Genomic DNA, 16,067 nt, shown 5'->3' with positions numbered 1-16,067 from the left:
TGTGTGTGTGTGTGTGGTGTGTGTGTGTGTGTGTGTGTGTGTGTGTGTGTGTGTGTGTGTGTGTGTGTGTGTGTGTGTGTGTGTGTGTGTGTGTGTGTGTGTGTGTGTGTGTGTGTGTGTGTGTGTGTGTGTGTGTGTGTGTGTGTGTGTGTGTGTGTGTGTGTGTGTGTGTGTGTGTGTGTGTGTGTGTGTGTTGCTTAGGAAGCCTGTTTCATTGAGGCTGAAATACATGTCAGTTATCCTTATGAAGGATTGTCCATGTGCAGCAAACAAACACATTTTATTTATACAATTACACCTACATATTTGCAGCTTAAGGCTACTTGTAATTATTTTAAAGAATCAGTGATCAACCAAGACAGAGTATCAGTTTGAGCAAATACTGTACCTAGGGCCTCTAGGGGGCCACATGATGCTTCCTGCCACTGCAGCTGCACTCTCAAATCCTTGCTTTAGTCATGGTTCATGGCCACTGCAGCAATCTTCTTTCCTTCCATCATGCTGCAACAGAGTAAAACATGGGTGTTAGGACAGGAGTTTGACAGGTTACCACTTGCTTCATATCCTATTATTTCACATTGCCTGCTTGAGATAATGTAGAGAAGACAGACATAAAAAGATCTTGCCATACTGACATATACTGTAGTGTTTGCCAACACTAGCATTTCACACTAGCTGACAACATTGATACACTCAAACCGAGGGGGCTGAGGAGGATTGGTGCATGATGATGATAAGGTTATGTTTAGACTATTAAGTGTCCTGATATGCAATTTTGTGCCAATAGTTGACTTCAAATAGAGGTTGACACTGCAGCTTAATACAATTTAAATGAGGTATTACAGGTTAATTTTATCATCAGAAGGTCAGGCACAGACAGCGGCTTGGAATAATAATGTGCCACCATGCAAGTGTGGTTAACTCATCACTCTATCCGTATTTCTTCCCTTTTTGTCTCCAGTCCTCTTTGGACAGTTTGTGATGTTCCAGACTTCTCTCAACGATGTGGTGGAAATTTACGATGGACCAACTCAACAAAACACGCTATTGTCTTCTCTCTCTGGGTCCCACTCTGGTAAGGATAAATGGATAGATGGACAGAATGAATCATAACCATATCTTTCTTTCTGATTTTGTCTTCTATTGTATAACTCTGTCTCCCTCTCCCTAGGTGAGTCTCTCCCTCTGAGCTCGGGAAACCAGGTCACGGTAAAGTTTAGCACGGTCGGACCAGAAACTGCTAAGGGATTTCACTTTGTCTACCAAGGTCAGCCAATTACAAGTAGCTTAATTTGTTATTCAAAGTATCATTATTATTACTTGCATTAGGCCTAATAGGGTTTCCACGTGTCCTTTAAAAGTCCTGAATTCTATTGTTTGAAATGACCAAGACAGGCAGCAATAACTGCACATTTGCACTTTTTGATTTTAACATCTTATTGTGTCTAATTTATTTCTGCAGCTGTACCGAGGACCAGCTCCACACAGTGCAGTTCGGTCCCTGAGCCGCGGTTTGGGAAACGCCTCGGCAATGACTTTGCAGTTGGCTCGATGGTGCAGTTTGAGTGTAACCCTGGTTACGTCCTGCAAGGCTCCACTGTCATACGGTGTGAGAGTGTCCTTGACAACATGGCACAATGGAATGACACCCTGCCAACATGTATAGGTACATATGAATAAAGAAGCTAGGCAGGAGTTTGACACATTGCTATTGAGAAGGCTGTAACAATATAACATTTATTATAAGCTGTACACTGAATGCTCCACTTTGATAATAATTACAAGCAATACCTACAGTTAAAATGCATATGCCATTTCAATGCTAAGCCTTACTATGCCTAAGCTGTCAGGTCTGACCCTTTTTGCTCCTCTGCTCTGCAGGAGAGGAGATGGTACAACAGGCTCTCTCTTTTCCTGTTATTTCCAGACAACATCTTGTTTTAACCTCTGCTTTTTGCTCCTTTCCGCACTCTCAGTTCCCTGTGGGGGTGCGTTGACCGCCCGTCGTGGGACCATCCTATCGCCTGGATATCCAGAGCCCTATGACAACAATCAGAACTGTGTGTGGAAGGTCTCTGTTCCAGAAGGAGCTGGAATACAGGTACTGTATCACCTATTACACATTGCTTCCTGGCTGACCTATGTATCATTGGCTTAAAAGCTGAGCAGGCAGGATGTCATTGAAGATAAGATATTATTAGAACGATGAATGGATGGATGGTTTGTGTGAGAGGGGCCATCCAGAGATAACCAGATAGGATCTAATCGTGAGAGATAATGCCTGATTGTGTGTAAGCTAAACTGCTCTCACGGACAAATACAAAGGCAAAGATGCTTCTGACACAAAATGGAGTCTGTTCAAATATTTGACAGACACCTCACAGCAGCACAAGTACAGGTGTGTTCGGTATAATTAGACTTTTTTGGTAAACAACAGTTTCTGTTGATGTTGTTTGACAGTTTTGTTTTAACAATAATAACAAATTTGAGTTTCTATCTGAATGTGTTTCTCTCCTATTATTACATTGCAGACCATTGAACCAGATGCGATGAAATGAAAATGTAGTTGCTTTTTAAAGACAAAGGTCAACGCTAACAATAACTTATTTTGTCTTTATCTTCCTCTCCATCCGTCCCTCCAGATACAAGTTGTGAGTTTTGCCACAGAGCATAACTGGGACTCTTTGGATTTTTATGATGGTGCCGACAACCACGCACCAAGACTGGGCAGCTACTCTGGTAAACAGTTTTTAGTGTTTTACAAATGTCATGGCCAAAACTAGTGTCAGAGATAATGTGTTATACAAAGATTAGCAAGTAGAACATTATTATATTGTATAGTTATGTTATGTTCAATTACAAATTGTATAAATCAATCAATAGTTATTTTGGAGTTAAAGATAAGACAATTCTGAACTACAATCAAAACTATTTTTAAATCAAGAGTATTATAAAACAAATTTCAGAGATAAAGTGTTATTATTTTAATCAAGAGTATCCTATAACAGATATGACTATAAAAGTAGTTTTAATGCAACAACTTCTTTAAGAGCATTCATACTCTCCATAACCACATATATTTAGGGACGGGTGGCGCAGTGGTCTGTGCGTTTGATCATCAGATCAAGGGGGGCGTTGGGGAACTCCAGTTCGAAACCCGCTCCCGCCCCACTGCGTCAGGCCGTTGTGTCCTTGGGCAAGACACTTCACCCGAATTTGCTCCTGTGGGTATTGTCCACAGTAGATGACCATGATCTGTATGTGTAAAGTGCTTTGAGAGTCTTTGATAAAGCGCTATAATAAATATAAGGATTATTATTATATAGAGAAGACGTAGAATAACTTAATTGCCTGTTGCCTATAAACATAGCTTGATGGTTAAATACACAATGAAAACATGCAAATAAGAACATTACATGTTGTCTCGCTGATTGAAGCATACAAGATGCTGGCCACGCGGCCCCCTGCTAAGTGTGCAATAAGAGATACACTGGTCTCGCAGCAGGTGGCGGGAACACACCCACTGACACCTGCTTGTTGTCTGTGATTCCTTTAAAGACATATGAGAAATGTTGTGGCATAGCAAATGTATCCTAAATTACTCTAATCCCCACTAGGAATAGATACTCCCTGAGCAACCTATGACATGATGTGTCAAACATAGAAATGTAAACAACAATACAATGATTCACATTTATAAAAGCTCTCAAAATGTATTTCAGAACGTTGTTAGCTTAATCAATGTAATTGGAAACCAATGGTTATCAAGGCATGTTTGATATTTACAACTAAATACAGGCAATGAAACATCTAGAAGAAAATATTTCTTTACTGATCTTATATTAAAAAACGAAATGTGTCTCTTACAAATATTGGCGCTTAGTACAATGGGAGTCCCTCTGCTCCAGTGCTCCAGAAACTCATGTTTAATGAAAACATATTGGCAAAGCATTCCTCTAAATTCAGTAACTCTTGTAGTTCAAGCAGCCGTCCAAAGTTGGAGTCAGCATCTTCTGGGGGTATTAGTACTGCTTTTAGGAGAGCAAAGTCATGATAATCTGCGGCTTCTGTTAAATAATCTATGGCAGGGCCTGATATCCCACGGCAAACTGGATAAGAGATGATAGTGTTGGCAAGGAAACGACAGAGTTCTTCCTTATATCTCTTCAATATATAAATGATGACAATGCACTTTTTTTTGTGTTTTAAGTGTTATCTAATATTGTCATGAGTCCACAAATGATCTGTGTAATGCTTCAATCTGCGCAGCTAATTATTCATCATCATTCATCATTTATTACCGTTTGTTTTAATTTCCTGATGATGAACAAGAGTTTTTCTGGAATATGACCAGATGGCTACGATCTAAAAGTGCCTCCTTGCAACAGGCAACCAATAACATCCATTGGCCTGAATTACTTCTAATTCAGAGTTCTATCTTCTTGACTTTGATATGTTTTTGCTGATTCACCTGCCACAGAACAAAAAACATAACAGTGAAAACTGGGCTCTGAGAAATGTTCCACTAGTGGCTACTTTCGGAATTACTTTTACTACTTTATAGTCTTCAGGCTAGCCAAGAAATTACATTTCCAAGGACTTTTGTGAAGGTTAATATTCCTTTACAATAGAGTGCAGCATCTACTGTCTCATTGTGATAGTAGACACTACTAGACAGCAAGATCCCTTGCCGTGCTATGTAGGTCAAGCAACAATTTGAAAAGTAGTTTCGAATAAAACAGATGTCTCATATAAAAGTAATTCCCTTTTCTCTCCTTCGAGAACACTACACACACAACAAAATATGAAAATGTAGATTTGGGAGGCCTTTGTTGTTTCCTTTGCTGTCAGATAACTAAGATAATTTGTTTTCAAGGCTCAGTTGAAAAATGTAAAAATGTGATCATGTTCTTCGTTCCAGGCACGACTATTCCCCCTCTCCTGAATAGCACATCTAACAACCTCCATCTAAGCTTCAACTCGGATATAAGTGTCTCAGCTGCTGGTTTTCACTTGGAATATACAGGTAGCATACTTGTTTTGTATACAGATGCATCTGCAGCATATGCTGTATTAACATACAAAGGAGTGAATGTTTTACAACCGTGTTTATTACACATTTCTTATCAGCTATTGGTCTGGAGTCATGTTCCGAGCCACAGACGCCAAACTATGGAATAAGGCAAGGAGACCGATTTATGGTGGGAGACGTCGTACAGTTTGTATGTGAACAAGGATACTCTCTTCAGGTAAACAAATCAACTTATATGCGTGTATTCTGTTAGTTTTATGCACAGATTCCCACTAGCTACTGAGGAACTGAAGGATAGTCATTATAGATACATAGAACACACACATGCACTACAGATTACTGTTGTTTAATGCATAACACACTGCCATGTTTGTGAAATTCATTAAAGGCTGCTCAGATTTGTTCTGATGTGCCGCTATTCACTCTTTTTATCTCACGGCTGCACAAACCGAGCACTATTTCAATCGTAAATCGTAAGAAAACCCCACTCTCGGATGGTTTACTCTACTTCCTACTAAACATACAACTCTGTGCGGTCTGCACAACTCTTTAATAATGTATGCTTCTGGTGCGGTCTGCCCAATTTCTTTGGAGGACTGTATACGACTCAAATGGAGCTTTACCTTTATCCCGCTATCTCCCAGCACTACTGTACTCATACTCATTATGGCTCTGTAGATAAACAGCACTTAATTTCTGTTTACCATTAATTGATTGTGTTTGTTTTCACATTTCTAGGGCAATGCTCATATCACATGCATGCCTGGACCTGTGAGAAGATGGAACTACCCTGTGCCGCTATGTCTCGGTAGGTGTTTACACAATACATATATGCACACACACACACACACACACACACACACACACACACACACACACACACACACACACACACACACACACACACACACACACACACACACACACACACACACACACACACACACACACACACACACACACACACACACATGCAGCCTGGATATTCTGAGATACATGCAGAACTTCCGTGCTGCAGTAATGATGCAAGCTGTCTCCGTTGTCTACCCTGACTCTTTGTAAAATAGGACGTTTGATCAATTTGCTGTTCTGTGATGAGCTGATTATTTAGTATTCCGTGCAGAATACGATTAAGCTTTTAAACTGCTGCAAAGCTGAGGCAGAGTCTGCCATAAACATGCAGTGTGCCAAAGCATCAGCATGCACTGAGGCAAACTGGGGAAAACAAGCCATGGACACATTTCTACTTGCACAATGGTAATTTATCCAAGAAGGGTATTTATTGAAGACTCAGAATATGAATGTGGTATTCAAAATGATGCAAACTGTCAGGTTGAAGAATCTCATGTGTCCAGTCAGCAGCAGCATCCTAAAAAAGGGAGAGGCAGTCTGTATGAGCTGGTCTGAGGTCAGCCTCCAGCCTTTGATGTGTTGCTTTCAACACTGAACCTCTGTTTCCCTTTCTCTCTCTGTGTGTGTGTGTGTGTGTGTGTGTGTGTGTGTGTGTGTGTGTGTGTGTGTGTGTGTGTGTGTGTGTGTGTGTGTGTGTGTGTGTGTGTGTGTGTGTGTGTGTGTGTGTGTGTGTGTGTGTGTGTGTGTGTGTGTGTGTGTGTGTGTGTGTGTGTGTGTGTGTGTGTGTGTGTGTGTGTGTGTGTGTGTGTGTGTGTGTGTGTGTGTGTGTGTGTGTGTGTGTGTGTGTGTGTGTGTGTGTGTGTGTGTGTGTGTGTGTGTGTGGTGTGTGTGTGTGTGTGTGTGTGTGTGTGTGTGTGTGTGTGTGTGTGTGTGTGTGTGTGTGTGTGTGTGTGTGTGTGTGTGCCCCCAGCTCAGTGTGGTGGGTCTAGGAATGAAGTAAGTGGAGTAATTTTAAGTCCTGGTTTCCCCGGCAACTACCCCAGTGGATTAGACTGCACATGGACAGTCAACTTACCTGTGGGCTTTGGTAAGAAACACTCTCAACTTTGAAGTTGAGGAAAAAGTGTGTGTTGTTCTCTCTCAGTTATATATGTATCACCCTTCATGTAACAATAGTATTTATTGTTAATTGTATTTAATTACTCACTCAATAAGTCATTATCGGTGGCCTTTATTCACGTCGTTGGCTGCTGCTGAAGCATCTACAAATGTTTGTATTGCCGGTTCCTCTGCCAGTCAGGCTTTGCTAATCGCTTCAAATGTCAACATTTCTCTCAGGAATCCATCTCGCGTTTTTAAACTTCTCCACCGAAGCGATCCACGATTACTTGGAGATCCGCAGTGGAACCCTGGAGATGGGCTCGGTGATCGACCGGTTCAGCGGCCCGGTCATCCCCAAGTCTCTGTTCAGCACCACCCACCAGACCAGCTTCTTCTTCCACAGCGACTACTCACAAAACAAACCAGGGTTCCACATCACATATCAAGGTAAAGGTTGTCTCTACACGCTCCTGTCAGACATCTTGTGTGCACTCATCGAGAAAACAAGAGCGACTGTCTGATGGCTGCGCTTTGTTGAAAACAGCGATTGTTCCTAAAGTGGAAACTGTTGACTTATTTATTTACTTGATTTCCAAGGAAGTGTCTGACAATAAAATGATTTCCTTTTTGCAGACAACAATAAACATTTTCTTGACTTCTAAAGCACTTGCCAAAAAAAGGCAGGGTGTAGAAAACTCATTTTGAATGAATGTTTTGGTGATGAGATGAGTTTTCTATTTAATCTATCTGACACTAAAAAGGTTTTTCAGGAGGCTTGTATTTTTATTATGACATATATCCTAGATAGCCTCAATGTGTTACGGCTAATTCCATTTATGTGCAAATTCCCAGTGACTCATGAATAATACCTTTTATCTCGTGACAGGCAAACTGCCAAGGTGTTTTAAAACAGGAAAAATAATCTGAATACTATTATTTCTTCTAACGTGTATCTTTCTCAGTCACTTGTCTTTCTTCAGTCATGCAAACACTTGACTCATTTTACTTTGTCTGTCAACATTCACTGGGACGAACAGTTATATGGCAGACTGTCAGATTTAAATTGGGAGAATGTTGACAACATCAAAAGAACAAGTATGACCTTGTTTGGTGCATGACACCCTTTTCAAAAAGTTAGTAATCTTAATTTGTGTCTAGAGATCTGCAGCTGTTATTTTCTGTGTCTCCTGCATGTCAGTGTTCATTGAGATATCTGCAGCTGGAAGAACAGGCGGAGGAATTATGAGTTAGTCTTTTCTTGAAATGAATATTAGTTGTTCAGTGCTAGAACTGATGTCTTTATTATTACTTTCCCTGAACAAACTTGACCTTGTTTTTTTTAGTTGTACTAGTTTTCGGCATAATCTCGGTTATTGTGTCTCCAGCCTACCAGCTTCAGAGTTGTCCAGACCCTCGGCCTTTTCGAAATGGCATCGTGATTGGCACAGATTTCAGCGTTGGGATGACGGTGTCATTTGAATGTCTGCCCGGATACTCTCTGATCGGCGAGGCGTCGCTCACATGTTTACACGGAATCAGCAGGAACTGGAATCACCCACTGCCACGATGTGAAGGTAACACAGAACTAACTGTGTCAGAATGAATGTGTTTCGTTTGTTGACAGCGAGATGTAACATTGTGTTGTTGTGAAGGGAAAACAAATAGTGTTAGTTATTTTCTATCTGTTAGTTTTGCCCTTATTGAATATATCAATTACTCAGACAAACACATATAGTTCATGTTTGCTGGTTTACTATTCTTTCAGTACAGAAGAGTTATTGAGGGACAATGAATTCCCTAACTTGTCAATTATTTTAATTACTCCAAGCTGTAACTGTTAAACCTATACATGTTTTTTTTATATTCATAACGGCAAACACTGTTTTCTTAACAATAGTATTTTAAACAGTATTTCCCTCTGTACTTATACTCCAGTATAAACAGTTAATGTTAAAATGTATGCTGAGAGAACATTGTAAAAAACACATTAAACATATGCAACGTGTAACTCAACACAAAATGTAATTTATCCCTACTAAAAATTGATGAATAGCAAAAAAGCTAAATTACAAGGGACTGTAGAATAAATCTTGAGGGTATAGGAGAGGCATCTGGCACATTGTTTGTATATATTGCCACAGTGAAATAGTAATACATTAAATGATATTATGCTAGTGTTATGAAAAGTAACTGCACACTAATACATTTTTACATGTTTTACTTTAAGCCTATACTTACTGTTTCGAGCAATAGCACTTAATCAACTCTTCTTAAATGAGAGCAGTGTATTAACTTTACTCTGCCTTTTAGCTCTCATCAGTGTTAAAATCACACCCCTGCTGGAAAGGATACCTGAGCATCCGATATTGAAATAAAACCGTAATGAGAATTTATTAAAGCCATTTAGGTGTTATCCAGTGGTCATTATATGACTGATAGAGATGTGTCCTCTCTCAGTCATCCAGATCATCACTGACGCCTCTCAAAGGTAAAACTAATTTGCTGGTAATTCATTATGGGTAATTCTGTTAATATTCTGGCTCGCAGCTCTCTGTGGTGGAAACATCACGTCGTTAAATGGAACCATTTACTCTCCTGGTCACCCTGAGGAGTATCCCAACTTCCAGGACTGTGTGTGGAGCGTCCGAGTTCCTCCTGGACACGGGATCTACATCAACTTCACTGTCCTGAGCACCGAGCCCATATATGACTACATCACTGTCTGGTAGGTGTTATTTACGAATCAAATTCACTCTTTTTCTACGTCTTTACCTCTAAACGGACACTATTCATCCTCATGATCTACACATTTGTTTCGACATATGCCGAGAACTTCTCCTACACACACCACTTCTCTCATACAGGAAGTCATGCTCTTTAACATCCTTTCAGAGACGGCCACTAATTGGCTAAACTGCTGCAAGGGTTACTATGACTACAGACGTCTCCCCTTGAATATAAAGCTAGTCTGACATAATTTCCTTCTTGTCATGTTTTATCCACCATAAGTAATATACATTACGTCTTTCTCTCCCTACCTGCCCAGCTTTGACTTCTCACTTCATTATTCTTCCTAAGGACAGCAGACATTGGCAACAGCCGACATCTTGTCAATGCAAAATGTGTAAACACTGCTTAGATACCATGTTACACGGTTATCTGCCTGTACAAGGTGGCAGCAGCACCATAAATAGGCTGTATAATCTATTTTCCTTTGGTTGCCATGCAGCTGCCCCTTCTCTATAGCTATAGCCTGTTTCCTATAAATAGACAGCAGGGTGCAGTTTAGAAACGTCACCTGGCATACAGACACGGAGATGCAGGGCGAGGAAGGAACAACAAACAAAAAAAAAGGAGTGTGAGAAATAATTTTCTGGAAATACATTCCCATTTATTTTTAACCTACACAGAAGGACCAAACGTCTGTCTGGTACTTTTGTATGCCTCTCATATATAAGTACTTTCAACCTTCCAGATTTAAGGGTTGTGTTGTTTTCCCTGTTCCTCAGTTATCCAACTAAACACTTGAAAACCAATGTACCTTCTCCAACAAATCCCTAGATCATCTAACATAAGAGTATACGTATAGACACTGACTTTTATCTCGAGAGAAGAGCTGACACACCAATAAATAGTCAAAAACAGTGCATTTATTGTCTTACAGAATAAATGATTGAAGGGACATCAGTTACAATGATATGTACCGCTGTTTCTTCGGTCTCCAGTTAAATCTAGCTCACATTTGGGAAAACTTTACTTAAAGAGGTCCTATTTGAGAAACAACCAACACACGGTTCCCGGCGTAATGCACCAAATGATGTCTCAGGACATGTATCACCATCTGAATGTGCAGGTATGACTGTTTCCTGTGGAAGCACTTTTATGCCATCTTTTCACATTTAAGGTGAAACAACACAATCAATCAACCAACAGGCAATAAGATATGCTTTTAAAACATGTATGTAGTTTCATCAAATTGCTTATTACCAGCAATCTAAAAGATTGCTTGATTATAATTGTAAACGATTCAGTTAGCGGCTGCGTATTGTATAACACAATTATATGAACAAAATGCAAGAACGTGATCTAAACACACTTGACATTGGAGAACTGCCTCTCACAGATTTGTAGTCGCTGCAAATACAAGCATGTGCAACAGCTTGTTTCCAGTGAGTTGAGGCTTTTTTAGTGTATAGAGGTCTTTAATGTTTGGTAGTTCATAACTGAAAAATAATATAAAGCATGCCTCTCCCACATCTCCACTCTGTTGAGCCATGTGCTGTCCACCCACAGCCGATTCTGTGAAGTCCATGAATCGGTTGCACAGCGTGCTCCTGACCCAGCTGTCATTTGGAAAAGTGGAAAAACTGGGGAACTAGCAGAAAGCAAGAACAGCAACGAGCATTGAAACGCACAAAAGAAAACCTCACAAACTAAGTCTCAAAGCTGGCTTCCCGCAGAGAGCGCAGTGTCTGTAGTAAAGGTGTGATTTTCACAGCGGTCTCCTCAGTCCAGAGCCAGCCAACCTGACAGTCAGTTAGTCTGCTAATTGGTCTCAAACTGAGAGGCTTACTACATGATGCCATTGTAAGTATTACCATATGTCACATACTTCACCTTTGGCTACTTTATACACTAAACCCTACTCTTTACTCTGTATGTTGCTATTGTGTGCTTATAAATGTAAGTGGGTGTTAGCATCAGCAATGTGAATCATAGCGGGGACCATTCCTTACATAACCTCACAGGTATAATTGGCCACATCAAAAAACACTTAACAGCAGAAAATAATTATTCCATTTAACTTCATGATGATACTTTTTCATCACTGATAATGAGCCAGCTATTGGTTAGTTCCAGTCTGACAGCTGCTGGGTCGGTCATTAAAGGTGAAATATGTTCACGACGCTGCACACAGAGCATGACCTGCCAGTTGACAGATGTCTCCCTGTCTGCATTCGCTGGTAATTGTGTAACTTTTCATGAATGCCAGGCTGATATCAGTGGCAACACTAAAGCCAAGTCTACAACAGGACTCGCATTTGTTATTCTTATGATCTGACGACAGTTCAATCAATATTTATGAACTTGAGCGTCCCAAAGCAAGAATAAGAGAGCCGGGGCTTTGAACTGTGTTGTTATCCGGAGACAAAGAGGAGCTGCTCCTTTGTAAGTTGAGTGGAATCTGAGTTTGTGAAAGTTGTATGTCTAAATGAGCTTGCTGACATTGTAGTTTGGATTGTTTTTGCGAGAGGGAAGATGAGCCCATAACCATGCACAATCACAATCACTCCGGCACTTTGTCAGACAATGTCTGACTCCATTCGCAGTCAATGGAGCAGCTCCAGGTTTTGCCTCATGAATATCGTCAAGTCTCCTCTATCTTTGTTTGTTGCCTCGGATAAAACATTTCCTGATCACAAATAGCATTTTAACTGTCAGAAATGGCCGCCATAACTTATTCAAATTATGTTTTGGGCTGACTTTTCCTCTCATATTGTTCCATAAAGAAAGATCACATCTGTTTCTTTATGGATCTTTAGTCTCTGATCACCCACTTTGTAACACAAGATGTGTATGTGTGTGTGTGTGTGTGTGTGTGTGTGTGTGTGTGTGTGTGTGTGTGGTGTGGTCGTGTTGTGTGTGTGTGTTGTGTGTGGTTGTGTGTGTGTGTGTGTTGTGTGTGTGTGTGTGTGTGTGTGTGTGTGTGTGTGTTGTGTGTGTGTGGTTGTGTGTGTGTGTGTGTGTGTGTGGTGTGTGTGTGTGTGTGTGTGTGTGTGTGTGTGTGTGTGTGTGTGTGTGTGTGTGTGTGTGTGTGTGTGTGTGTGTGTGTGTGGTGTGTGTGTGTGTGTGTGTGTGTGTGGTGTGTGTGTGTGTGGTGTGTGGTGTGTGTGTGTGTGTGTGTGTGTGTGTGTGTGTGTGTGTGTGTGTGTGTGTGTGTGTGTTTTCCTCTGTTTCTTCCCTTTTGTAGGGATGGTCCAGACCAATCATCTCCTCAAATTGGCCAGTTTAGCGGGAACACAGCTCTGGAGTCTGTCTACTCGACTTCCAACATCATCCTCATCAAATTCCACTCAGACTTCTCTGGAGCCGGCTTCTTTGTCTTGAGCTACCATGGTGAGACAGTAACAACATTATCCTTCTTTTTTCACAGAGCTAGTAATGGAAGCATTGGATTGAATTTGTTTGGGTACAATACCTTTCTCATTAACTTGCTCTGCTGTTGGCTGTATCGTACTGAGGTATAGTGGTAAAACTATAATGCTATCATTAGTTCCTGCAGCAGTGATGGCATCGATCTGTTTGTTGTTAGACTCTCTGCAACTCCATCCTCATCAACTCAGACCTGCTTCCTTTGACTCATTCGTACTCATGATTTTTCGTTCTTTTCAACTTTCTACCTTCTGATTGAATCCGGAGTCTTTGTCGCTGCCTACCAGTACAGTAAGGGTATATTAGTCACAGCGGTGCTATTAATGGTTCTCATACCGTTGCTGCTACAGGCAGGTCTTCTTTAGTAAACACTTTAACATGTGTTAAACATTTCAAAGCTCTCATATTTGAGTGTACTTAAGCAACCATGCTAAATGTTTATCCTTGATTTATTACATGATTAAAGAAGGAATGACACATCACAAATTAGTCATACAACACTTAGTCATGAGACACTCACTTTTGTGTGGTATTTAATCACTTTTTCAAGGTCTCTCTTGCTTGGTTATAGAACACATAGTTTAACCTTTCTTTGGTCAAACTAATTCTGCATCAGAATCAGAAACAGGTTTATTACCAGGTAGGTTTACACATACGAGGAATTTGACTTGGCGTCATGGTGCGTACATAAAAATAAAACATGAATTAAAACACAGGTAGGGAACTAGAAACATATACAAAAACATAATAAAAATATAGTAAAATATGACAGTATTTACATTGCAATGGAATGAAAAAAGGAATAAAATATGAATAAAAATCGGCAGTAATAAAAAAGACTAGAAAAAGACAAGAAAACAAATATATTGTACAATGTGTGTGCATACAATGATTTAGACCAAAGATCAGTGTAAGGTAAGGTACATATGATATCATTGCTGAATTCAATATCTAAATGACGCTATTGTTGGAAGGAAAAGTTTATTTATCTGTCAAATGTCTGATTGACTAAAAGCTAAGAGACACTGAAAAGCTGAATTGTTTATTTATCTGTTCTCTAGATACACAATGGGCGAGCAGATGTTTTGATTATTTTTCATTCTGACTTCCTTGCATGTTCCATATTTGTTGGTACTTTCCAGTAGCTTTGATGTTCTTGAATGGAAAACGGCAAAACGTTGGTTTGTTGAATAGAGAAAGACAAATGTAACTTCTACTTAAAGGTGGGGTATGACATTTATTTCAGAAAAACTTTTTGTTATATTCAATGGAATGCTCTTAACATCCCGATAGCAATGAATATATGAAATGCTTTGACAATAAATACGTTAAAAAAATGTAATCTGTGGAAGCCATAGTACTGTAAAAAGCACGACCAATCATTTTAGCCGGCCCGGCTAAAGTAACTGGATGGCCTACCTGCCTGTCAGCCTTCTATCTGTGCACAAATTTATCTCGTGCCCTCATTGGTCATGTGCGCGTTCGTGTGTGTTGGAGGAGGGGCTCTGTAAGGAAGTGGCAGATTTTTTCCAGCTGTGTATTTTCAAATTCTAGCGCACTCGAGCTGGTTTCTCCAAAATTACCTACCCCACCTTTAACCTCAGTGTGTTCATAAATCTTTTCTTTCAACATTGTTTATATTACCTCCTGTTCCACTTGTCTCTGTTCACGAGACTTTCTGGCAGCTTCATTTGAAAAGATTAAATAGCTTTAGCTTTCACCCATACAAGAAGAACATGACACAATCTAAAGTGAAACACACTTTTAGATTGTATGATTAAAGTAGTTAAAACAATTAAGCTGTGTTGTCAAGCAGCTAATTTGTCATTCTGAATTAAACGTTAAGCCTGAAGTTGGTCAACAAAAACAATTAGACTTGGATAACATTTTCTTGGTACAACGCCCTCAGAAATTTGTATCAGTAAGTTTTACAATAGCCTGAGTTTTTTATGTCATCATGCCTCCACATATTTTTTGAAGATTGTTTTTTTGCTAGTTTTGATCTGCTCTTTATCCGTGTCAAAACTGTCTGCATTCCAGTTTTTCATTTCAATATTTTCCTTGTGGTCCTTCAGTGCACTTAGCCTTCCCTTTGTTTTCAACTGCGGTTTAAGATGAAAACCCTCCGCAGCTGTCTTTATTCTCAGTTCACCTGTTTGCTGCAAACATCAATCCTCAGGCACTCTGGCTTCTGTCCATGTTTTCTGTACGAATCTACTGATTTGAGAAAACAAATGTAATGCTGACCACATAGACTCAATCAGTTTAAGTGATAACGTCCTTTGTTTTGAAACAAGCACTAAACCTGCATACATGTAGGAAACCACTGTCATATTAAAATGCAGTATTGTACATCCTCTGTTTGAATTGATGAGATTAAACTATAGTGTCCCTTTTACAATCTTTAGATTGTATAGCAAAGTGAACATGTTAGGATGTTTATCCTATGTTTCAACTTTGACTAAAAGATAAGAAAGAAATTACTTTAAAATGAATTGCATAACATTTAAAGAGAATGAATGAACTATATTCTGGTATTTCAAGGTTTTAAGACAAAAAAGAAACTGCTTATATTTCTTATTGACTGTTGTCAGAAAGTTCTGAGAGGGTGCATTTCAGGATGAAGATTACATTTGACATAATGGCTTCTAATGAGTATAGCTTTCTTTTTTCTTTTTAGCCTTCACAACACATCCAGTCATATGTGTGCATATCTTCCATCGTCCCTCTCATGGAGCTTATTCTCACTTCTTCAAAAGTCTTCTGTTCAATGCTCTATAGTGAAAACACGTCAAGTGGTTTTATCTAGAAGAATTCCCCTTTTCAGACAGATGTCAGGTTGTTAATGAATTTCTGTTGGCCGGTTTGAACTGTCAGCTGTCACTCACACAGGAACTGTACCATTCATTTTCATTCAATATCTGCTTTA

General features: G+C 39.8%; 1 protein-coding gene across 6 annotated transcripts in view; it reads left to right on the top strand.

Annotated features, from left to right (window-relative positions):
* Positions 1–16,067, top strand: part of LOC117536136 (CUB and sushi domain-containing protein 3-like) — a gene marked incomplete at its 5' end in the record, with an annotated part of 197,257 nt that overhangs the window by 115,692 nt on the left and 65,498 nt on the right. For all 6 annotated transcript variants that reach the window (XM_034200881.1, XM_034200880.1, XM_034200879.1 and 3 more), the window contains 13 exon segments: positions 962–1,075; positions 1,172–1,267; positions 1,463–1,666; positions 1,977–2,101; positions 2,643–2,739; positions 4,922–5,026; positions 5,131–5,249; positions 5,771–5,840; positions 6,855–6,971; positions 7,223–7,432; positions 8,371–8,559; positions 9,533–9,710; positions 12,957–13,102. In XM_034200881.1, coding sequence (XP_034056772.1) covers positions 962–1,075; positions 1,172–1,267; positions 1,463–1,666; positions 1,977–2,101; positions 2,643–2,739; positions 4,922–5,026; positions 5,131–5,249; positions 5,771–5,840; positions 6,855–6,971; positions 7,223–7,432; positions 8,371–8,559; positions 9,533–9,710; positions 12,957–13,102 — 1,770 coding nt within the window.

The sequence above is a fragment of the Gymnodraco acuticeps genome, unplaced genomic scaffold (genome assembly GCF_902827175.1).
Source record: "Gymnodraco acuticeps unplaced genomic scaffold, fGymAcu1.1, whole genome shotgun sequence".
Taxonomy (NCBI): Eukaryota; Metazoa; Chordata; class Actinopteri; order Perciformes; family Bathydraconidae; genus Gymnodraco; species Gymnodraco acuticeps.
The sequence above is the reverse complement of the archived record's forward strand: the minus strand, read 5'-3'. Positions and strand labels throughout refer to the sequence as shown.